Source organism: Moschus berezovskii, chromosome 27, assembly GCF_049115385.1.
Source record: "Moschus berezovskii isolate FMDL1 chromosome 27, NW_MosBer_1.0, whole genome shotgun sequence".
Classification (NCBI taxonomy): Eukaryota; Metazoa; Chordata; class Mammalia; order Artiodactyla; family Moschidae; genus Moschus; species Moschus berezovskii.
In genome coordinates this window covers 7305891-7331694 of record NC_142486.1, presented here as the reverse complement: position 1 = coordinate 7331694, position 25804 = coordinate 7305891, and the positions used below count along the sequence as shown (strand labels likewise).

Genomic DNA, 25804 nt, shown 5'->3' with positions numbered 1-25804 from the left:
TCCAGGGCCCTGCCTACAGATGTGCACACAGAGGGGCTAGGGTCTGACCTGGCCACCCAGCTGGTTCAGCATCTGCATCAAGAGTCAGCTAGGGTTTAAGCAAGTCCCTAGCCCGCACAGGGGCTCACCACTAGGGCTGAGGATGGCTGAAAGGAAGCACCAGACATCTGGTCTTCTGAACGTGCCCTAGGACGGGAAGACCCTACCCTCCTTCAGAGAGCCCAAGCCCAGCACAGAAATGCCGCTCACCTCTGGAGTGTTCTTCTTGAACTCACGGCTCTGCTCGATGAGCCGCTTTCTTGACTGTTCGCTTTCATCTTGCCGGTTTGCCAATACTGTTGCGGTGGCATCGAGTTCCCTCTGTTGAGAGAAACAAAAAGGGAAGACCAGATTGTAATTACACTCTGAACCAAGGAAACCGTATTTGCACATGACCAGGACACCGGGGGAGAGACTGTGGTGCCAGGGATCACTGCCTTGTGGCCCAGGAGGGACTGGGGACCGGCGGAAAGAGGCCTGGGCTCCCATCCGGCCCCACCACCCCGTCCATGCCCCAAATCCGCTCAACTTGACGTGCTGTGTACCCACACACACCTCACAAGTGTTGGCTTGTACAACACAATGTGCAGATGCATGCTGCTTTGGTAAGACCAGTCAGTTCAGTCCAGTTCAGTTCAGTCGCTCACTCGTGTCCGACTCTCTGCGACCCCATGAATCACAGCACGGCAGGCCTCCCTGTCCATCACCAAATCCCGGAGTTCACTCAAACTCATGTCCACAGAGTCGGTGATGCCATCCAGCCATCTCATCCTCTGTCGTTCCCTTCTCCTCCTGCCCCCAACCTTTCCCAGCATCAGAGTCTTTTCCAGTGAGTCAACTCGTCGCATGAGGTGGCCAAAGTATTGCAGTTTCAGCTTTAGCATCAGTCCTTCCAATGAACACCCAGGATTGACCTCCGTTAGAATGGACTGGTTGGATCTCCTTGCAGTACAAGGGACTCTCAAGAGTCTTCTCCAGCACCACAGTTCAAAAGCATCAATTCTTCGGCAATCAGCTTTCTTCACAGTCCAACTCTCACATCCATACATGACCACGGGAAAAACCATAGCCTTGACTAGACAGACCTTTGTTGGCAAAGTAATGTCTCTGCTTTTTAATATACTATCAAGGTTGGTCATAACTTTCCTTTCAAGGAGTAAGCGTCTTTTAATTTCATGGCTGCAATCAGCATCTGCAGTGATTTTGGAGCCCAAAACCAGTGCCCAAACGCCATCCCTCCCCAGAGTCACTTGCTTCTGCTCATAACAAGCACCTCTTCCTGCCACATCCCCAGGTCCCAGTCCTGCTGCTCTTTCTGACTCTCCTTCAATAGTCTGGGCCTGGACTCTTCTGCAGCCACATCTGATTTGCTTTTGTTTAACAAATACTTAGTGGGTTAACTATAGGCATGTTTCAGGACCTGTTAGTCGTCCTCAGTTCAGTTCAGTCACTTAGTCGTGTCCAACTCTTTGCGACCCCATGAACCGCAGCACGCCAGGCCTCCCTGTCCATCACCAACTCCCGGAGTTCACCCAAACCCATGTCCATTGTATCGGTGATGCCATCCAACCATTTCATCCTCTGTTGTCCCCTTCTCCTCCTGCCCTCAATCCTTCCCAGCATCAGGGTCTTTTCAAATGAGTCAGCTCTCCGCAATAGGTGGCCAAAGTATTGGAGTTTCAGCTTTAGCATCAGTCCTTCCAATGAACATCCAGGATTGATCTCCTTTAGGATGGACTGGTTGGATCTCCTTGCAGTCCAAGGGACTCTCAAGAGTCTTCTCCAACACCACGGTTCAAAAGCATCAATTCTTCTGTGCTCAGCTTTCTTCACAGTCCAATTGTCACATCCATACATGACCACTGGAAAAGCCATAGCCTTGACTAGACAGACCTTTGTGGGCAAAGTAATGTCTCTGCTTTTTAATATGCTGTCGAGGTTGGTCATAACCTTCCTTCCAAGGAGCAAGCGTCTTTTAATTTCATGGCTGCAAGCATTGAGTCATTCTCAAAACGGACCTTAAGAGGCGAGCCACAAGAATAACGACTTCCAGCATTATATCAACTCAGGAACTGAAGCACCTGGAAACAGTGTTACCCCCAACTCTTTAACTGGCCCCTGGGACTTTTGAGAACCACCAGGAGTGGGTCCCCCATGAGAAGACCTCCGCCGCACATCACAAACCAACACTCAGAGCAGCAAAGAGCCTGTGTCCTGGCCTCAGGAGCGCCAGGACGAGATGCCAAGAGGCTGTGTGTCAAACAAGCCTGTGGCAGATGGGCCCAGGGTGGTGTCCCAGGCAGACAGCAGGAGTGAGAGCACACGTTCCGGAAGCCATGCAGAGGTGCGTTTTCGCACTGGGTGGCTTTGGCTGCTAAAGACACACATCTTGCTTAGGATCAAGCGGCGGCTCCAAGTGGCTTCTCCATGGTCCGGCCCATCACCCCAAGGCCCAGCAGGGCTACGGATGGCGAGGAAAAACCAAGCTGAAAAGCCATCCACAGACACCCAGGAAGCCAAGAGCCTTCCTCCCCCGCCTGCCACCCACCCGGCTTCCTTTTTGGCGGAAGTAACTGAAGGCGTCTGTGAGCCCCTGCCGCTGAGCACTTCATTCGTTCCGCTGCAGGGTGGGCCGCTGCCAGACAGGGTGGCAGAGTGCTGGAACAAACATCTAGGGTTCTGTCAACTTGGAAATGGCAGGCAGTTTTTAAAGTGGGGGTGCAGTACGAGGAGATGGGGGAGGTACCACCACACCACTCTCTCTCTCCCGCCTTCCTTCCCTGCTTCTGGCATCACGGCAGATCTTGGGCAAGCAAGTCCAAAAGAATAACGTGGGCTCGATTTCAAGAACAGATGTCAAAGCTACTGCAGAAAAGAGGGAAACACTGCACATTTTGATAGACCACATTTGAAACACATCCCAGTCAAGTGAAGGCAGGGGAAGAAAAGAGCAACCAAAACCAATGTGGCAGCGTGGGGATGGAGACAGAGGAGAGAGCAGTCGCAGATAAGCAGAAGGCTTCTCAGAAATATAAACAATCTGGTAAGGAGGAGGACTGAGACGTCTATATTTAAGCAGCAGCAGCAGAAGTTATAAAAGGAGATTTCAAGAGAGGAGGAGGAGAAGAAAGGCCAATACTGAAATATGACAAAAAAAGTAAAGTTGATGTTTGGTTCCAATCACACACAGATGCAGAAAACTTAAGAGAAAAACAAAGTGCCTTCAGTGGAGACCCTGCTTCCTGGGAGGGGGCTGTCATCTAGGCAGAGGATGTCTGGTGATTTCCGCCACCAGGCGCTGGGTGCCGGGGGCTCGTGGGTGACTATGAGACCCCAGACCTGACCCTGCCTTCCCGTCTTCTACTGTGCCTCTTGCCCTGCACATGGTCTGGGGGTCCCTCTGGGCTCCTCAGTCCCCCATGTGTCCCTCAGGAAGGCTGAGCCTAGCAACAGTCACTTGATGGAAGGCAGAATAACCGACCCCTATCATGGGATGGCAAGGCCAGGGCACCTGAGGTGACCTGCTGCTGGCAGGCGGCGATGCTCGGGGGAGGGGGGCCTACACCCCTTCCCCACACGTGCAGACACAAGCAGACCCATGTGAAAAACCAACCAGGCTCTCCAAATTGCACCCGGTGTGGCCACCTGCCACCACGGAAACAGACTGGCACAACAAGGAGGAGGGCCCGAGCCTCCAGTGCTGTGGGGCTTGGCAGCTCAGGTTCAAGGCTCTCGATCCCTGACTGAGTCCCCTGGAGGACATCAAGGCTTTGTAAAAAGGCTCTGGGACAACACAAAAGCAGGAGATGGCTAGTCAATCTAACCCAAATACTGTTTCATCATCTGCATATACAATGTTGCATTATCAAGGGAATTTAATGTTTCGGGGAGGTGGCAGTGGAGGCCTGAAATACAGAACCCTCAGCCCCTGAGTCGCTGGTCACATGTCACAAGGAGCATAGAGAGTCTCCACATCTGAGAGGCATTAAAAATTCACAAAGAACCAAAAAAAAAAAAAAAAAATTCCTACATATACTATATGAGGTGGAATGATATTTGTGATATACTGAAGCAGGAACTTCCCTGGTGGTCCAGTGGTTAAGAATCCGCCTTGCAATGCAGGGGATGAAGGTTCGGTCCCTGGTCAGGGGACTAAGATCCCATGTGCTGCAGAGCAACTGCTGAGCCTGCATGCTCTGGAGTGTGTGCCACAGCTAGAGGGTGTGTGAGCCACAGCTAGAGAGTCTGCATGTCATAGCTAGAGAGTCTGTGTGCCACAGTTAGAGAATCTGTGTGCCACAACTAGAAGGTCTGTGTGTCACAACAAAAGATCCCACATGACACAGCTAAGACCTAATGCAGCCCACCCCCCCAAAATAAATAAATTGAAGCAAAACAAACAAACAAACAAACAAACACCAAAGTGCAAAACAGTGCCACACTGTTTAAAAGAGTATCTACAAACACAGTTGCGTATGCTTCAATTGTTTCTAAAAAGACAAACCTGAAACTGTGCTTGGCTCTGAGAGGCCAAGGGAAGGAGGCAACCTGCTCTTCATGTATCTTTTGGCTATTTTGCCACATGCATAAATTACCTGATTGGAAAAACTGCAATACATATTAATTTCATATATATATATACATATGTATTTCAAAACTGCTAATGTGAAAAAATGCACACATAATTACAGGAACATATTTTACATGCTGTGCCCCATACGTGAGTGTGCATGGTCTCTGTGTCCACCTGCCCAGGGGCAGAGTCCTGGAACAGACGTCCCCCTGACTCACACTGGTGATTCAAAAAGTGAGACAACCACGTCCTTTGTCAAAACAACAGCTGTTTCTTACACAACGTGCTGCACATGGGCCAGTCTCAGGGCTTGTGAACGAGGAGGAGGAGGTGGCTGGTCACCTAAAACACCACACTCAGTCAAGCCCCAACTTTCCCACAGGAGGGCAGAGGAGGGCATCCCCTCTCAACTACTCAGAACTGTTCTGTGGAAACAACTGCAGACCCAAGTCCCAGGTGATGGAAGTTGGCAGCAAACCCACGGGCTCTGATCAGCGGTATTTCCAACTCGGCCAAAAGAGCTTGACAGTACCGATAAAGCATCTTGCAAGGACGGCACCTGGATGCAGAAATTCTAGAGTTTTCTTTCAAAGTCGTTGTGCGATGACCAATGTCAGGAGGCATCAAGGTCCAAGGAAAGACCCCTGGCTTTGGACATCTCACCCAGGAAACTGGGGACCTGGCCCAAGAGCTACGGAGGATGCAATCCTGTTTTCCTCACAGACTCTGACTACTGGGATGTTTCCTCCATTTCTCAAGATCCTCAAAGGGCAGAGCTCCTAACACTGGACGTTTCTCTCTGCCTGAACTCCAGCCTCTTAGCCAAGCATTAAAGACTTATTAAACACACACACAAATAAGAAGTGACCGTGTAATTTAAAAGAAATTTAAATTTCTTTAAATTTAAAGAATTTAAAAGAATTAAAAGGTCCCATGAGGGACCTTCCCTGGTGGTCTAGTGGTTAAGACTCTGCCCTTATACTGCAGGGGGTGCAGGTTCAATCCCTGGTCGGGGAAATTCTGCATGGAAGTTTCTCCCCAAGAAAACACATGTCTTAATGTCAATGATTTCAGTTTGGAACTGCTCTCCTTCAAAGTGAATGTGTCAGTTGTTTGTTTTAAACTGGGGGGTACCTGCAATGCTGCCGCTACTTTTGTAAGATTCTCTCTCCCTGAAGGCCCCAGGCCAGGCCTGCCAGTGCCTTGAGTAGAGGCACACAGGCCATTTCCCTCCAGGCCCCACCCCACCGCCCGGGGTTGGTGGGGAAAACATGCCAGGCCAGTGCATCAGAGTAAAGTATTGTCTTTTCACTGTTGCTAACTTCGACCCAAAGAGTTGCTTCATCTGATGCTTCTTTAGGGCTTATCTGTCAACTAATCAACAGCAAATCCTATATAAGAATTTAAAGTGGCTTTACCAGAGAAAATGAGAGCACTTGTGCAAAAGGGGAGGGCTAGCCATGGTTTCTGCACCAAGTAGTCCTCTGAGCATTTTCCGTTTCGTTTCTTGCAATGAAATCACAGGACAAGTGGAAGCCACTCTGGCTAGAAATGGGTGAAGGCCCCAAGCCCACCAACCTGCCTCCTTCTGTTACCCGCTCCGTGGCCTCCTACAGGGGACACCTGAAGACTCTTCAGAGAACCCTGGCTTTGCTTCTAGGCTCCACCCCTGCTGTCACCTGTGTGGTTTTGTCAAATGATGTGCCCTCCCTGGAGATCACTAAGGGAACGCACCTCCACCTCGAGGCATGGTGAGTACTCCATCAAGGGGAGTTCATGGTTCTCTCAGAACCACGTACTTGACCTCAGGCCATTATGCACTGTGCCACCACCATCCCCAACTAGGCCGGGGGCTCCAGGGTGCCCACAGTCCAGGGGAGGAGACAAGGCTGGCATGGAAGAGCAACAGACAGATGGGACCAGGCTGGTAGAACAAAAATAGGCAGAGACATTAGATAAGGCAAGACACACTGCCAGCAAGAAAGGGCTCCAGGTTTTCATGAAAAATGCCCATTTCAGCTGAGGCTTGTGGATAGGATGGCCTGAGTTCCCATTACCCTCCACCTCCTCCTCCTCCGGGCTCACTGAGTCTCCAGCACAACCCATGGTTGTGACTAGTGCTGACAGAGACCATGAATGGGGGCTCAGAAGAAGCAGAACCCGGGTCAGGTTCCCCTGGAGAGGTTGGCTTGGGCACGCAAGTGGTGAAAGGGTTGCTGAGACGGGGCTGGTGCCAGAATGGACACACAGTGTCCAATCAGAAGTCACAGACAGTGACCAGGACATGATCCACTGTGAATGGGAACACACACACACACACACACAATGTGCTTATATACAAGATCCCCATGCTATTCCTTATCCTGGAGAGGAAAGTGAATGGGGTTCTCTCAGGGGGTTGGGGAGGTCCTTTCACTGACTGCCCTTTTGTACTTGGCGGATTTTGAACATGTAAATGTAATGACTACTCCTAAAAAGTAAACATTTATGTTTTAAAATCTCATTTTTTCCCCCTATAATGAGACATGAGCTTTGAAGGACTGATAAGGGCCTATGAACGTCTTATTCCCAGCAAAGCCCTCCACGTGGTCCCACAGGAAATGCTTTTTGTTCTGTTCACGGATATGTAGACGGAGGACAGTCTCTGTTTCAAGGAGAAACTTGCAGAACTCCCTAGGGAAAAGTTCATGTTTTCCACTTATTTCATAAGCCTAGCTAGAGAACCAAGTCTGATCCCGTATTTCCCAAGTGTTTCTTCTGACACCTAACTCTTACCTGTCACTTTCCCACTCACCCTCTTGTATCGCAGGGCGATACAAAGATGTGAATTCTGGCTGCAGGACTGTGTCACGTGCTTGAGACCGAGGACGGGCGGTGAGCATCCCTGCCCAGGAAGAATAGTGGGAAAGAACAGTGACTCTGTACTCTCTGCAGAATTAGATGGACCTGCACGCGGCCCAGGAGGGTCTCGACAGAAGGCAGGCGGTGCAGGAAAGGGGGACAGGGGAGAGGAGCAGAGCCACGAGAGGCAGGACAGCAGGAGGCACCAGCGTGTGAACAGGGAGCTTCGAGGAGGATCTTTGAATGGAACACCAAGGTGCCTGGTCCCTTAACAGGTGTTAATCAGCACACAACTGTAAGGCAATCAGCACCCACACATCCACACACACCCTGCAGAAAAGGGGACACGTCATCCCCTGCTTAAGCCTTCAGGGGATTCCCAGGGGGCGTGGATGAGACCACCAGGGCCCCGTTCTGCACGCTGCCCTTCCTCCTGCAGTGGAGAGGGTGGGGCCCCTCCTTCCCCTCGGGCCCTCAGCACAGATTGTTCCCTCTGTTCCAAGGCCCTTCCCTTCTCACTCCCAGGAACCTGTCGGAGCTCAAATGCCACTTCCCTGCCCCTCATGCTCTTCGCCCCTCTGGAAGGTGTGCACGTAGCCCCCTGACTGGTGCCTCCTGGCAGCGACCCTGGTTTATGAGTCTGTGTTTCCCTGCGTGCTAGCTTAACACTGCGTGCTCCATAGGCTATGAACTCTGGAAGGACTGAGCTCGCTTCGCCTGGTGCTGGGGGACCTCATGGTCGGCCCTCCAGAACTGTGGGCTCTGCACCCAGGGATTCAATTCAGAAGCAACTGAAAATATTCGGCGGGGGGGGATCCCAGAAAAGTTCCAAAAAGCAAAACTAGAATTCACCACAAGCCTGCAGCTATTTACACACTATTTGCATTGTATTTACAACTATTTACATAGTATTTACATCATATTAGGTAGCATAAGTAATTTAGAGAAGGTTAAAGTATAAGGGAGGATGTACTTAGGTTATATGCAAACTAAACCATTTTATATAAGGGACCTGAGCTGACACTGAGGGACTACAATAGTCAGAATTTGCCAAATGAAAGGGTAAGCTTAAAAAAAAAAGAAAAAAAGAAACTAAATGCTCTAACAGAAGTTCAGAGTAAGTACAAAACGGTTCAAAGGAAGAGAGCTTAATTCTACTTCGGAGAAAATCAGAAACAGCTTCATAAAAATAATAGCACCTTCGAGAGAATACTGGGGTGGGCAAGGATGCACTCCAGACAGAGGGACCAACAAATGGGGGCAACTTTAGGAACTGCAGACAGCATGGCCTCCAGTGGGAAAGAGAGAGGCTGCCAGAAAAAGCCTGGCCCAGGCACTGACCCTAGAAAGGCAGAGAACAGTTCAGAAGGGTGTGGGGGCTGAGGAGGAAGGGGACAGCTGACAGAGGCACCTTCTTGAAGGTGAGAATGGATAAGGAGGGAGGGCAGGGGAGCCTGGAGGACCCACCCCCTCGTCTCACTCAGCTTCAAACGACTGTGGGTGGCTCCCTAGGGTGCTACTGTTTTTTCCTAACAGGGTCACCTGACTAAGGGGAGGCTCATCTCTGCTGAAGCGAGCTCTCCAGGCAGTCAAGGAAGTCACTGTCATCAATGCTCCACTCTGAGAAGAGGAAACAGGAAAACCGGGACAGGCAAGTCCTCGCCAACAGCGCTTTGAGGATACAGGGAGCAGCAGAGCAGACCTGGGGGGCTCGCTGTGGAGGCTCGGCCCATCAGCAGGGCCTGCGTCAGCTCCCCATGAGGGAGGTCCCATCCAGCAGGAGGCACTGGGAGGGGGGAGCACCCAGCACAGAGCCCAGCACATGGCAGGTGGGCAATGCGCAAGCTGGCCGTGCTGGGGTGAGCAGACGGATGGGAGGTGAGCTCTCTGGGTCAACCACACCCTGTGGGTCCCCAACCAAGTGTGGGAACGTGCCAGAGACTGCCTACAGCTGAAGTTGCAAGTTGTCTGGGGGCTTCATCAGAAACATTGTTTTATTTTCTGACTGACTCCCTCTCAGTACCACAAACTAGAAACATGACACAAATGTACCAAGGGGCAGGGCAGGACTAGAGACGCAGAGGTAGAGAGCAGACATGGAGACGGGGGGACAAGGCGGGGTGGACTGGGCGAGCAGCACCGACACAGAGACACTGCCGCGCGCAGGACAGACGGCGTGTGGGGACTGCTGGGCAGAGCTGGGGCGCTCTGTGATGGCCTGGACGGGCAGGGCAGGGGGCGGGGAGGCTCCAGAGGGAGGGGACATATGCAGACACGTGGCTGATTCACTTTGTTCTACAGCAGAAACTAATGCAACAAATGCAACATTGTAAAGCAATTATGCTGCTGCTATTGCTAAGTTCCTTCAGTCGTGTTCGACTCTGTGCGACCCCATAGAGGGTAGCCCACCAGGACCCCCCATCCCTGGGATTCTCCAGGCAAGAACACTGGAGTGGGCTGCCATTTCCTTCTTCAATGCATGAAAGTGAAAAGTGAAAGTGAAGTCGCTCAGTCGTGTCCGACTCTTAGCGACCCCATGGACTGCAGCCCACCAGGCTCCTCCGTCCATGGGATTTTCCAGGCAAGAGTACTGGAGTGGGGTGCCATTGCCTTCTCTGAAAGCAATTATACTCCAATGAAAAAAGAAACATTGTTTCAACCCCTGCAGAAACCTGTCAGCTCACCTCCCATCTTAACAGAGTCCTGATGAACAGAACACAACCTCTTGGCTGGCTGGGTCTCACAGCACAGTAGGGTTCCCAGTACCTAGACAAAGTAGAGGGAACCTCTCGGAACCAGGAATTGGAGAGCAGGTACCTGCAGGGCGATGTAGAGATTTATCTGCATAGAGACTCCCACCACCGTTTGCCTCTGGACCAAGTCAGATCTCTAACGTGATCAGAACGCTGATGCATGCAGAGCTGCTGCAAGGATCAAGTAAGATGAAATGTCCTATAAGAGTGATACTACTAGTGAAGTAAAAAGTGAAAGTGTTAGCTGCTCTTCGAGATACTATTAGACCCTGCCTCAAACATTCTCATGTTTGTTTATCTCTTAAAAAAAAAAAAGGTATCATACATCAAGTATACATCCAGTATGTACTCAGTATTTCTTGATTCTGGGAGGTGAGTTGATATCAACCCCCAACCTAAGAAATTCAAGTGAAACAATTTACTCCAACATATATTTCCTGCCCATGGCCTTCCCACCTAAAGGTGGGCAGGGACAGAAGTGGGGGCAGATTTCTCATATTTTTAAAGAGAATTTTGCTTGCAGATCAAGTGAATGTGTTACCTATTCAGAAAATAAAACTGAATAAAAATAAATCAATCGGCCTAACAAAAGTACAAGTACAAAGCTTTCACACAAGTCTTTCTGTGAATTCCTCAGGACAGAGAAATTTCAATAAAGAACGAAGACTTGGTGGGTTTTTTTAATTGGTTTTCACCCCATTGGAAACCCACTACGCAAAGACAAGAATGCCAGATGTATCCGACAGGCATTGCACTACATGTAACACTTGCTAGACTCTAGTTTGAACAGTGAGACGTGAGAGACGGTGTCTCGGTGATGCATAATGAGACACACGCGATCGGAGGCCAAGGTCGCTGTGGGTGCACGTGGCCAGGACGGGTGCGGGGACAGGAAAGGACTCCCTTTAACCCTAACTAACAGGGTTCTGCTTTACGTTATTAAAGCAAATGAAATTGCTGCTATCTGACCAGTTCTGAGCTACAACAACATCTGTGTCATAAAAAGAGTACTTTATTGCTCTCTTTGGCCACGTTACAAAACAAAACTCAGTTCTGTGCTAGCAGCCTTGGCTCCAAATGGCAGGAGAGCTTACCCCTCTCTGATCCTGTGCTTCTCTGAGTTGACCAAAAGCCTTCCCACCTGCCCCACAGCACCACTGGGGTTGGTCCTTGCTGTTTGGTTATTTCACTTTCCAGGGCTATCACTCTCTCCCCGGCCCATGTTGTTCCTGGGTGAGCCTCTTATCTTCTGCTCATCCCCTGAGGCCAGAGCCTCCACTTTTCCCCTGTTGAGGGGATTGGCACTCCCTGTCCTGTAGGCCTCTGGATGAAGTTGAGGGAGAGGCAGCACAGGAGCTTGGCCACATCACAGAAGAGGAGACCAAGGCCAGGCATGGATGTGAAGTACCTGCTAACAAATGCCCAGAGATGAGGACCCTGGTCTCCACCTTTTTTCTCATTCTCCTTATAGTTGGTACACATTATGAGACAAACTCCAAAACCAAATGGAATCTTGTTAAAAAGTTAAAATGTCCATGAAGGCTGATCTGGTTGGGGACGGGGGAGAATCTGTGATTAAAATGTTCATTTCCCTGCGTAGCTTGATGCAACCCAGCCCACCGGTCTAGCTGCTGGACAGGAGATGGACATCAGAGAGAACAGATCCACGCAAACCCCCGGATTCACAGTGGAGAGAGGTCTCCGGTGGGCTGAGCCATCAACCAATTAATTTTGGAAAACCAGGGACCAACGAATGGGGTGAGGTGGATGAATGGGAATGGCACTCCTCAAAACGGTGGCTGCTAGCCACATGTGAATTGAAATTAAATGACAGATCCCTCGGTTTCAGGAGCACATGTTGAGGGCTAGTGACAACTGTAGACAACGGTGCAGACACAGACTATTCCATCAACCCCAGGAAGTTCTGTTGGACAGTGATGGCCTAGAAGGGCTCCCCAGGTTCTGAGGACAACATTATTAACTGTTGCCCCATTTCACAGGCTGAGTAATAAACTCATGATCAGATGGCCAGGCTTTGCCCAAATCCCAGAACAAACGGGTTAGAGCTGAGGTCTTAATCCAGCTCTGGACAGCTAACTCCATGGAAGCCGAGGCTCTTGGCGGTAAACAAACCCCGACGATCCTTCTTCCCTGAGCTGCGGCTTAACGTACTTGACTTTCTCCAGGAAGTAGGTGGCGAGGCCATGGGCTAAAACTGAGGCAGGAGCAGGAAAAACGTGTTTCAGCCTCAAAAATAATCATGCCACTGCCAAAAGGAGGGATTCTGATCTCATCTACGCTGGTAAATGTTTTCCTCCGAAAGTATTTGTTTCAGAAATAAGCCTTTAATTTGAATACTTTGGGAGCCAAAATTTCTGTCTGTTGAAAATATTTATTTCTATTGTTTGGCAGGAATCAATTTGTTAGGGCACCAGCCACTTTGGCAAAGGTTCCCTTCCACTTCTCTGGGAAAACACTTGGCGGCAAATCTATCCACCACCCTGCAGCTCACTCGCTCTCTGCCAGGGCGCCCCTGGCCACAAACAGCTGCCTGTCCAGATGCGGGCTGGGAAGCAAACCCAGTGTGTGTGCAAGGACAGACTCACTTTGGGACTTCCTAGGAATATACAGTTGGGCTTGGTGGCCAGTCAGTTGAATGTGATTTCCAGGAGCAGAAGACATTTCCTTTAGTTATACTGAAGATGGTAGAAGACATGGAACCCAACCTGAAAGTCGCTCAGTGGTGTTTGACATTTTTACCCCACTCTATGGAATTCTCCAGGCCAGAATACTGGAGTGGGTAGCCTTTCCCTTCTTCAGGGCATCTTCCAACCCAGAGATCAAACCCAGGTCTCCCGCATTGCAGGCAGATTCTTTACCAGCTGAACCACCAGGGAAGCCCAAGAATACTGGAGTAGCCAATCCCTTCTCCAGCAGATCTTCCCGACCTAGGAATTGAACCAGAGTCTCCTGCATTGCAGGTGGATTCTTTACCGAGCTATCAGGGAAGCCACGGAACCAAATACCGGGTGATTTTTCACACAGCCCTGTATTGCCCAGCATTAGTGGAGTCTAGGAAGTAGCAGAATTTGGGGAAGAGCCAGCTCCATCCTGCTTACAAAAGTCTGGGAAGGTCACCAGAATGCCCTAAACCTTGGTTTTCTCATCTGTAAAATATGCCACCTACCCTGGCTGGAAGTGTTGCTGGAAAACTGAATGACATAAAGAATAAGAGGGAAAAAAAACAAACTCTTGTAAGTTAAAGAAGTTTCACAGAGATGGTAGTTCTTATTTTCTCCTGCAAGGATAAAGTATCTTCCGATTTCCTCACTTAGCTCCCTTTTTTATACACTACGGGGCGGAGGGGGGCTTAAGAGACAGATCATGAAAGTTAAAAGCTATCACAGTTATAGGTGAAGTGCTAATAACTTCATTTTGAAACTGTCAGGTTTGGTTTTTTTTAAATCACAGCTGTGGCTTGCACTAGAACTCTACCTGTAGCTGTGTTCCCTTCTCACATTTTAATTAGCAAATAAAAACTCCAGAAAGCTCTCAAAATGTTTTTGCCTGGAGTTTATAAGTAAAAGTTGAACGATGCCAAGTGGCTCCTGGGGAAAACCAAACCTGAAACAGACATCTATCAGCAACGCAGAGCAGAGTCAGGCCAAGAGATGCCACCTCTGAGCTAGCTTTATTTCTGCCGTTAATTTTCAAGGTTTTTGGTGCCGTGTAAAGCAAGCGAGGTTTATGACATCCTGCCATTGGCTGAGAGCTGCTGCTGGCCAGATGGCCTGGCAGAATGACACTCATGTGGCAGAGAGAGTGAATGTCGCGTGTGATTTCTTCACTCTGTCCCAGCACCAGAGCGGCTGGTCACCATCATCAGGGGACCTGGGTGCTGGGCACCAACAGGTGACATCATAGGAGGGTTGAAGGTGCTGAGAGCATGGGTGAGATTTTAAAGGGGCCATTTATTCCCCAAAGGGTTTCACTTCTGACTATGCTAGAGGGACACCTGGGGAGAAAAAAAAAAAAAGGTTGGGGGTCGCGCACTGCTCCGAGAGCTGCCCTGGAAATGCTGCTGCCAGTTTGCCCACTCTGGGCACCAGAATGGCAACACCAGTTGCTGGCGCAATCCATCCTGCTGTGGGAGCTTCCTAAAAACAGTTGGAGGGGCACTTTAAATCAAACTTTATAGAGTCAGCTGCAGAGCTATTGTTCACTGTCTAAGTCACAGGAAAGGACGAGGACACACAAGAGACCAGCACGATTACAACAATCTACTACCGACTCTGGAGTGGGTTCCGATATTCACATGCACCCAGCGCCCTCAGCCAGTGCAGCCCCAGCACCCTCCAAACCCTCACCTGGTGTGGACGGGGGACTCCGCGATCTCCCTAGTGCCCCACAGGGAGTGAGTAGGGTAGGAGAGGGGACTAGTTCTTGAGACAAAAATATCAATGCCTATTACAAAACATTCTCTAACTCTCTATGACCTCTCCAAGCTCAAGGTCTCATCACCTGTTTCTCCCTAACGCTAGATGCTATTTCTTAACTACACAGACATTCAGAAGATTTTCTTGAATTTGGTAAAATGCAGCCACTTGTTTGGCCCTGGAATGACATCTCTCTGCACCCTCCATTCTTGGTTCTCTGTATGACTTCTTGAGGGGCAATGGGGAGCAGAGGATCCTGACCTGGTTTGGGGACAAATGGCAGCTCCCAGTAGAGTACAATTTATAAAAGGACACCTCCCACCCCACAGCCCCCTGGGTAATACCAGTCAGAGGTCTGGACCCCAGGGTGCTGCCCACGCAGCCTCAGAGGCAACACTGGCTGAATGGCCTTGGTCACCCTCTCTGGCCCTTTCTCTGCCCACATCATCCCATTACAGACAGTGATGTACAAGCAGCAGCCACCGTCTTCTTTACCAGCAAACATTTAGTCCTGCCAGGCTAACATAAACAGAAAGGAAATATTGCCATACATCCGGAACGATAATCGAGCTCTTCAACCATCAAAAGCAAAAGCAATCAATTGTGTTCCCTGCATACTCTACAGACTAAATCTGGAAAGCACACCAGTGTATTTATTCAATCAAGATTTTGAACAAGGACTGAGACAAATGAGGATGTCTTGCTTTACTCTTAGCTACAGCCCCATCCCTAAGGGTCTGCTTAGTGAGTTTCAATGGATTTCAAAATCAACAGGTTTCAGTGGATTTCCAGACATCTGTATTAAACTAAAGAAACTGTACATAACTGCCAAGAGCAGAAGCTTGGCATGCTGGGCTGCAGGGGAAGCCCTGAACTGGGGCGGTCTGGTGAATCACGGGCAGACCATGAAGACTCCACCTGCACCCCTAAAAACTTTCAGGGGAAAGGATGTGACTGGTTTCAGAGAAGGCTGGATCAAGTGTGCACGCCTGTGTCAAACAACAGCCAGTGGAAACCAAAGGTTTCTCTCCCTTAGAACAGCCACTCAGCCCAAATGCCTCAGGATTCTGCCCACCCACCCCCCCCAACCTGGTCAGCTTAGTCACCCAGCAGGGGCATTCCTGAGCTCCTCATGACAGGACACACAAGGGCACAAACCACATGCCAGTGCTCAGAGCTCACAACTGAGAAAGATGACCAGGTGCTATGAGTCAGGATGTGCCAGGAGCGGTACTGAGACAGCTAGGAGTTGAGAGGAGAGACAGGACCTTCTGTTGGGAGAATCAGAAAACACTTCATAGGAGAGATAGTAACAGAGGGCCCCAAAGGATGCATGAGATTTCACTGGGGGTGGGGGTGGGGGTCCAGAAGGCACAGGATGGGCAGAGAGCTATAATAAAAACAGTTGCAGCTGCTGCTTATCAACTCATGCTTCACACCCCACGTCATTTTTCATCACCATGGTGATCCGACAACAGCCATCACACCCATTCCACCGATGACCGAGGACACCGAGGTTCGGAGGTGAAGGAGACCTTCATGTGTGATGGAGATTACACATGAATGGAGTGAGACGTAAAAGGCCCTGTTTTCTGCACTTAACACTGCTCCCTTCGCTGCAGAAGAACGCTCTCAAAGGGCACTGGGCCTGGGGCTGATGTGGGGATGGTGGGCTCCGAGGACCCAACAGGGGGATCTACAGGGTTCCTGCCTCTTCTAAGCTCCATGATTATGTCCTAATGGTAGAACTGGGGATCCGCGTCTTCAAGTCCCTCCGCCTCCCTTTTCTGTGTCCCTGTCACCCCCAAGCCCCTATCGCCGAGGATAGAGGCAGTTCCCTTGGCTTAGAGGTGAAAAAAGGCAAGACAGTGGCAGCTCCTGGTTATCTGCTGGGTCACTAAGGCAGGAGGTGGATCTGGGAACAGTCTGGGGGCACCTCATCAGAGCCTTCAATGTGCATCAGACTCTGCACTGAATCCATGTGTGGCTGACTCGCTAAGCCACTATCACTTTAGAAAGCTCATTCTGGTGGTGACAGGAAGAACAGATTCGAGCAAGAGGATGACAGCAGGTCGTGTGTGTGTGTGTGTGTGTGCGTGTGTGTGTGTGTGTGCGTGTGTGTGTGTGTGTGCGTGCGTGTGTGTGTGTGTGTGTGTGTGTGTGTGTGTGCGCGCTCAGTTGCATCCAACTCTTTGCAACCCCATGGACTGTAGCCCACCAGGCTCTTCTGTCGATGGGATCTCCCAGGCAAGGATAACTGGAGTGGGTGAATAGTTCCTCCTCCAGGGGATCTTCCCGACCCAGGGATCGAACCCGTGTCTCCTGCAGGACAGGCGGATTCTTAACCTGTGTCAGAGCAGGTCATGCAGTTCAGCAAAGAAGCCACAGGGAAGGGAATGCGGCGGCCAAGGGCGAGAGACAGTCAGCCTAGTCACCTCATAAAATAAGCAGTGAGGTCAAGAAAAGGGAAAGGAACAAGAAAACGTCTCTAAGCGAGTTCTGAATCGGCTTCAGTGAACAAAGTAATACAGGAAGCTGCCACAAGAAGGGAAAATAGGATATACTAAAATGGAATTAGGAGCCTGGCACTGAAAGTCGGCGGGGACTTTCTCCGCCCAGGCTGCTGCCAGCTTCTGCCCTGGTTTCCCTCCCTACCTCCTACCACCCTGGCTTTACAAGCTCGTGGGGGTCCTGGAGCCAATCGGCAGCGGACCTGTCAAATCTGACTGCTGGAATAAAAATGGAAAGGCCGAGTGGCAGCCGTAACATGGAATTTCCTTGTTTTTATTAGTTTAAGACTCTTAAAGAGTAACTTTTACATTGGGGAAAACTTTTCAAATATGTACTACTTGCAACTTAGATCCAGTTACCTCTCACATGTTTTCAATCATTCTGCTTGCCAATTTCACTAGTTATCAAAAGACATTTGTGGTTTAAAACAGGGGAGCGGGCTTCCCCTGCCCTGCACATCTGCCCTTCCCGTGCTGACCTCACCCCGCTGGATCCTGGGCCCGGCCGGCTGCCAGAGGCCTGATGGGGCAGACGGGGGCGGGCTACTGGTCCCACAGCTGGAAGGAGGCGGGACGGATTACTCCACAGCGCTGCTACTACAGGGACACCTGGGTATGCTTTTTTTTTTTTCCAAGAAAAAACTATTGATAAAATCGAGCTTTTTTGCATTACTGTTGCTACCTAAATGAATCCAGAAAGGAAAGTTTCTGTTGAAACGCGCACACACACTAAAATAAATGGTTCCCCAGTTTTCGATTCTTACAGCTAAACCTACTGAGATCTGGGGATGGAAGGGCGGAGGGGCTGGTGGTGCTGCGCTCTGGGTGTTTTCCAACACTGAAGTCGGGCATGAAAAGAGTCGAGTGTTTACGATGCCGCCATGGGCGAACCTTAAACCAGCATAACTAAGGAAGCCTAACTCGCTCTCCACTGTTAGAAGTCTCCTCGTTAACTGACAGCAGAATCCCCAGACTCCTAATAAACGGCCTCTTGTCCTCTCCTGGCTGTGTTAATCCAGCATGCCCGGGAGTGGCCGAGCCTTTAAGGTGTCAAACCACAGGTGTCTAACGTGGAATGATGCAGAGTTCCATCCTGTCACTCAGAGGACAGAGATGAGCGGAGGATGTCTGACACTCTGTTGAAAATAAAAATGAAACCCAGACAGTGCCCTACATGTTTACTTGGTATAGATTCAGAGGAAGACCTAGAAGCGCAAGAGGCAATTGGGTGGGTGCACTGGCGGAAAGGAGGCTGCCCTCCGGGTACCACATGCCCCCCACACAGCAGCATGGGTGTGACCTACTTTGTACCACAGGCAGCTCAGAGTCCTCCATGGAGCCTGGTGGCACCTCATTCCTCACGTGGAGCAAAGGCCTTAGGCATAAAGCACAATACCGACAGCTCATGAGAGATCAGTGCTGGCGGGCCACAGCTACTGGTCTGGTGTGAATGAGTACTTTCTCCCCGTAAAGGCAAAGAGGCAAACAGACCCTCTGAAATGGGGAGGAAAAAAAAAACAAAATATATTCAGCTTGTTAGGGACAGGCTCCAAATTTCCGGCACAAACATTTATTTTTAATCGAGCCAATATTTTTTTTCTTCCCATTTGAAACCTGTTAATTCCATGACTGAGAATTCATCAAGTTTCAGACTGGAATTAATTTTAGCAACGGCTTTATACCAAAAATATTAGTCGATGGAGATGTGTAAGTGGCCCCGCTTCACACACTGTCACTGGAAAGTCTGTGTGTTCTCATTCCTTCAGATTGTGGGGTTCACGCCAACAGGGCAGGGCGGGAGGAAAGAGGGAACAGTGAACTTGAAGTTGGTGAGCTCCCAACCTGCTCCCGAGGGGCACGCAGAGGAGCTGGGGTAGCCACGCTGGAAGCCTGGGGGCTGGCCCTTAGGACACAAAGCTGACTGTGGTTACTTTGACCCCTCCCCAGTCAGGCAGGGGACTGTCACCACACATGCCCTCCCACCTTTCAACAAGTGCACGTTGATGACACACCTACTATGGGCAGGGACTGTCCCCCCAGTGCCTAGCAGTTATGTCTCCCCTACTGGGGTCCTTTCTCAGACATCACTGCTATCACAAACATACCTTCCCCACAGTGGAAAGCCTGCTGCATGGCTTCAGGCAAGCTGGAAATCAGTAGGCTGTTGACAGTGGTCTGCTCTCCTGGGGCACGTATCCCGCCCCACTGTGTCGGTGACACAAGGAAACATGGCCCCAGGATCCTCAGTAATTTTGTCCTCTTATTCACTGCCACCACTGCCATGATTAAGCTGCAGCCATCACCTCATCACTGATTCTGCCTGAAAACTCCCTCATGTGCTGCAACATCCTTTGGAGGCAAGCTTGGATGGGCACCTCCCTGCAGGGAGTCACTTGAGTCCCATCCTGAGGGCTTCAGAATTCCCATCACTCTCTGTCTACCTATCCTAGATTCTCTAAGAATGTGGATTCTTCTTGCCCTTGGAGGCTGAGCCAAGAAGTCTTTCTATGGAGCAGCCACTCAGCAAACCTCACTGAGAGGCTCCCACCCGTGGATAAACACTCTGACCCAAGCCTCCACACCCTGTCTCTTCTCCCTGCCACTCAAGGCCTCAAAGAGCGGCCAGCACCGGAAGGCAGGCTGAGTGTTCCAACAGCCCTGCAATACCCATCACGGCTATACCAGGGTGGCCTCGCTGAGGAGTTTCACCTTTTCCTGCAAATCTCTAGAAAAAAAGCATTTCCCACAGAAGTTCTAAAATTGACCAGCCTTGAAGAAGCCTGGAAGGTCACCCAGGGCTCAGCTGGGACATAAAACTCACAAAGGCCACTGTCCCGGCAGAGAGAGCATCTGGTGGGACAGCCCAGCAGAGCACAGGCTAGGGCTGCAGAAGCTATGCTTCAGTTGGAAATCAAACCAGGTCCTCATCTCCAGGGTTGTCCACCCAAAAGATATCCATTAGGAGCCCCCAGAACGCTCACACGGTTCCCCTTTTCCAGCAGCCTTGCCTCCCACTGCACGATTTACCCTCTTGGGGTTTTATTTAAGACTGGCACTAAAGCATGCCACGACTTGGGAATCCAAGGGGCCGCAAAAGTCCAGAAATCGCTCTGTACTTGATATGACATTGCCAGAGCACCTCCATCCTCTATGAGCTGGGCCATAACTCACACTCCTCTGCGGGATGGCATGACATTCTGGTCACACCTTACACAAGTTTCTGAGGAATGGTGATACTTCTGAACTCGTGAGCGGATTTAAAAAAATTTTTTTAAAGCAATCAACATCATCCCATGGAAGACGTTTTCCTACCTGGCAGCCTGACTGTGGCAATGACACGCTGAATGCGTGCAACCTCCTAGGTGTGCAGAGCGGAGACATGGGCCCGATGGCGGAGCCCACTTTGGAGCAGAGGATTTGCCACTTATTTACAACATCCCCAAAGCGGTTCAGATTCTAACCTGAATATATATTTCACACAGTACCCAAACTTTTAAATATCCACAAGAAGATTTCATTTTTATAGGCAATAAACATTAAATCTAAAGGACTGGAACATAAAAAGTGTTTTAATACCATATAAATCACCTTTCCCTAGACAGACTACATCTCCGAGGACTTTAAGGACTGCGATATAAATTTTTATGGCAAATTATCTACATAGAAATTATCTGCACGAGACGCACTTTCACTTTCTTTCTCATTTACATAGTGCTGACAATCTTCTCCATCACAGCGGCCGATCCACTGTGCGGAATCCAACAGAGGGGAGAAAGACCGGAGCTCAGGTGGAAGGAGCTCTCCCTTCCTTCCTTCTGCCCCTTGTCTTCGTTTGATGCAACTAGGTCTGACCATCTTTCTGCGGAAGAGTCGTTGGCTGACCTGCAACCCACACAGGGTATCTCTGGTTGAATGATGAGAGAAATGTTCTCGGGCCAGACCCCAGACGGGCGTCCCTCCAAGCTTTTCTTGGGCCGGGAGCCAGCATGGTTCCATAGCCTTGGAACTGGTGTTTTTAGAACTTTCTGTGGATGAGGCAAGTCTGTCGCATGCACGTGGTTTTGTTTTCTGGATTAAAATTGCAAAAAGAATCCCAATAAAAGGAAAAAAAACTAGGACTCTTCTACCAGAGAGCAAAATATGATAATGAGATCACACACACTTTATTATATGAGTGAGTTATAAAGTTTACAACCTGCCCCCCAAATTCAAGGAGATGGAGAGTGTCTGCTCCCTCAGAGTTATTTTCTAGTAAGAGAACAAGGAAAAGTAGCAAGTGTGCCTGCTTTTGGGCCTGCTATTAATCAAAGCCAGATGTTTGAACAAGGAAAAAGAGGAAGAGTTTCTGGAACTATTCTCCCTCTTGGTTTTACTCATATAATAAATACTAAAGTTAATTTTTGAGCCTTTCATCTCGAATAGTTTGAGGCCCTTTCATGGTCTAAAAATTTAAATACAGCTCTCCTTTATTTTCTTGCGGGGCCTAATTAAACAAAAATAGATTTAGCTACGCAAAACCCTGCACCAAAAATGAAAAGAAGCATTCTGGCAAATGGACACCCACCTTAACTGACTCTGGCTTGGAAATATGTGCATTAACAACAGACTGAGGGGAAGGGAAAGGGCATTTGAACAATGTTTTTCAATTAAACAGTCACACTCTCATGAAATAAAAATCCACATAGAGCTTTAGGCTGCATATATATAACATGGTAATGACCAGCCCATTTCCTCCGGCTCATTACAAAATTTTCTTGTTGAAGTGGCAATTTCTGCCCCGGACATCTAAATGAGGGTAATTAGAAGCCCACAGTAAGTTTTGAAAAACGGGAAAACCAGAAGACACTCTGGTATATGGTGCCAGAAACACTGTTTCGCAAATGGAGGAGGTAACATTTTCTCTCCAGATTAAAAGACACTTGAAGTCAGCTAACAGCAGCTTGTGTAATCTTATTTAAAATGTGCTAAACCATCACACTACTTCACTAAATGGGAGAAAACAGAGCAATACTGGCCCTAAAATTAAAAGAATCTGATCAACCATCAGCTTCTAGATGCAGTTTTCTTCAGAAGTCCAATTGCCCCCAGCTTGCCGGCAACCAGCTCAGAGCAAGGAGGCGGACAGAAAGAACGTGGACAAACTCGCCACTGAAACTCAAAAAATATGCTCCGGGATCTGACTCATTCAACAAGCCCTGAGTGAGTTGCCCACCTGTGACAAGTCAATTTGTAGGAACAAAAAGCTAAAATGGCCACTGCCCAACCCACCCAGAGCTTCCAGACCACAGTGTGCAAAACAAAAGATACAGCCCAGACCATTACCAGTGACAACCACAACAGAGACTTTGAACTAGTTCAATCTAACATTTATTGACACTCTGAAGTGGAGGAGTTGAGGGAAAAAAACGAGCAGATGCTCTTCATACAGAAATCCAACACCTACAACAACTGGTTTAAAAACCAAAATGTCACCACTTCTTTGAATTTAGGGGCAAATAAATATAAAGGACTACTGCCCCCAAGATTAATCAATCCTAAAGGAAATCAACCCTGGATAATCACTGGAAGGACTGATGCTGAAGCTCCAATATTTTGGCCACCAGATGCAAAGAGTCAACTCACTAGAAAAAACCCTGATGCTGGGAAAGATTGAGGGCAGGAGGAGAAGGGGATGACAGAGGATGAGATGGTTGGACGGCATCACCAACTCCATGGACGTGAGTTTGAGCAAACTCCAGGAGACAGTGAAGGACAGGGAAGCCTGGTGTACATAAGTGCATGGGGTCGCAAAGAATCAAACATGACTTAGCAACTGAACAACAGCTGCCCCCAAGATCACCAGTGAACCCAACACCCCCAAATTTGGAATTCAAGTAAGTCTGAACGTCTATTCTGAGCTGGAAGGAGATCCAGTCCCAGACTTGGGGGCACATTCCAAACAGTCAGTCTCCCTGGGCTGCAGCTCTAAATGATATGATTGAAGAAAGTGTTTCTATTGTTTACATCTAATAGTTAAATGTCTTTGAGAAAAGAATTATAGGATCTATAGTAATTGTAAAACCTACCTCCATAAGAAAGTGTTCAAAATGCAATATAAAAACATTGTTTAAAAAGAAGAAAAAAAATCTGCAAATCTGCTAAATAATCTAACACGAAATAAGAATTAAGACATCCTACTTAAGTGACAAAGAGTCGAAAATAAGAAGCAAGCAACAGCTTAAACGATGTCAAGCCACACTTCAGAAATAAAAAAGATCTCATGTTCGCATGTAAAGTGAGAAGGGGTAGATGGTAAAAACCATAGCCATGGAAATGTTCAAGGTTAACATGGCCAATTCATTAAATAAATAACAATTAAATCATAGTTCAAATAATTACAATTCAAAAGGAGGAAAACAGATTTGTGTTCTAAGCAATGAGAGAAAAAGCACAAATAGAATTGATCTACTTTTCCAGCCAAACTTTTATATAAATGTTTTATATAAGAGATCCACCATCTTGCTTCATGCTGACCCACAAAAGTAGTGGCTTAAAAACGTAAAGGGCACGCTTTGCTTTGATCCCGAGTATCAGTCTAGTGTACGGCTCTGCCAGGCAGTCTGCACCCACCAGCCCTCTCTCCTGCCCAGGGTTGTCCAGCTGGTTCTGAGCCAAGGGTGGCAGGAGGGGGAAGGGAGGGGGTAAGATAGAGGAGACGGGGAGGGGAGGAGCCCTCCTGCAGGTCTGCTCTGACCCCTCAGCTCTCCATTTTGGTCACCAGCTGGGATTTCAGTTCCTCTAGAACTGATGGCCTGCTCTCTCCAACCTGGGCCCTCTTATCCAATGTGCCAGGGTGGGGTTCCTGCTCTGAGCAGTCAGCGTCTGGATCTCTGAGTACTCACCTGTCTCCTGCCCCACTAACTAGGCCTCCTTGATACTAACACCCGTCCATCTGGAACCCCACATTTCTTCTAGCGCTTTCCTTCTTCCAGCGCATTCCTGCTGCTGGCGTCCCCTCTCCACCCCACCGCGTGCCAGCAGGAATGGTTCTACTGTCAGGGCAGCTGTGTCTCTGCCGCACAGACCCTAGAGTCCTGTCTAAGCTAAGCAGGGGTGAAAAAGCTTGGGTTTCCAGAAAATAGACAGTATCTCCCATCATTTGGGTTCAGAGAGAGTTTTAGTTTGCGTGTAACCAGCAAAAATATGGTATTTGATTCCAAGGTTCCTTCTTCTGAGAAATTATTTCCTTAACACTTCACAAGCACTGGATGTCTTAGAAGAAAATTCTAGTGTACTTCTCTCAAATCTATTTTATGAATCCTTTAAAGCTTATCAGGCTTCCCTCACAGCTCAGTTGGTAAAGAATCCGCCTTCAAGGCAAGAAACCCTGGTTCGATTCCTGGGTCAGGAAGATTCACTGGAGAAGGGATAGGCTACCCACTCCAGAATTCTTGGGCTTCCCTTGTGGCTCAGCTGGTAAAGAATCCTCAGGCAATGCGGGAGACCTGGGTTCTATCCCTGGATTGGGAAGATCCTCTGGAGAAGGGAACAGCTACCCACTCTAGTATTCTGGCCTGGAGAAGTCCATCAGCTGTATAGTCCATGGGGTCGCAAAGAGTTGGACACGACTGAGTAACTTTCACTTTAAGTTTATTAAGCTTTCATTTTAAAGCTTATTAAAATGAAAAACTATAAAGGACAGGGGGGAAAAAAGCCTAATGTGCACCTGGAGACAAGGTTTTGTGAGACAAGGGAGAAGGCATCAGATGGGGAACAGGGGATGAAGGCAATGCTCTTCCAGAAACCATCCTGGAAGAAAGATTCTCTCTCTTTGAGCATCAGTTTTCTAACCCGCAAAAGAAGAGTGACAGTTAACTCTGTAGGATTTTTTGAGGACTGATTATATATTCAGTAGACATTAATGACCAATTCCTATGTGCCAGGTCCTGGGGAGAAAGGAAAAACTGGGCTTCACTCATTCATTCAATGACTTTCATTCATGCATGTATGCAGTTTGGAGTTGAAATGATCAGAGTCAATGAGACAGTCAAGCTAACAGTATAGGTAGGGAGAAGGACAATAAACCAAGTAACAGAAGCAGAAGATATTAAGAAGAGGTGGCAAGAATGCACAGAAGAACTGTACAAAAAGATCTTCACGACCAAGATAGTCATGATAACGTGATCACTGACCTAGAGCCAGACATCTTGGAATGTGAAGTCAAGTGTGCCTTAGAAAGCATCACGATGAACAAAGCTAATGGTGGTGATGGAATTCCAGTTGAGCTACTTCAAATCTTGAAAGATGATGCTGTGAAAGTGCTGCACTCAATATGCCAGCAAATTTGGAAAACTCAGCAGTGGCCACAGGACTGGAAAAGGTCAGTCTTCATTCCAATCCCAATGAAAGAGAATGCCAAAGAATGCTCAAACTACCGCACAATTGCACTCATCTCACACGCTAGTAAAGTCATGCTCAAAATTCTCCAAGCCAGGCTTCAGCAATATGTGAACCGTGAACTCCCAGATGTTCAAGCAGGTTTTAGAAAAGGCAGAGGCACCAGAGATCAAATTGCCAACATCCGCTGGATCATGCAGAAAGCAAGAGAGTTCCAGAAAAACATCTATTTCTGCTTCATTGACTATGCCAAAGCCTTTGACTGTGTGGATCACA

The 25804-nt window shown here is 48.8% G+C and overlaps 1 protein-coding gene across 7 annotated transcripts in view; it reads right to left on the bottom strand.

The window, feature by feature from the left end:
* CUX1 (cut like homeobox 1) overlaps nt 1-25804 on the bottom strand; it is a 366772-nt gene that overhangs the window by 282544 nt on the left and 58424 nt on the right. For all 7 annotated transcript variants that reach the window (XM_088833169.1, XM_088833168.1, XM_055410115.2 and 4 more), the window contains exon 2: nt 250-360. In XM_088833169.1, coding sequence (XP_088689295.1) covers nt 250-360 — 111 coding nt within the window. The remainder of the gene's footprint in view (nt 1-249; nt 361-25804) is intronic.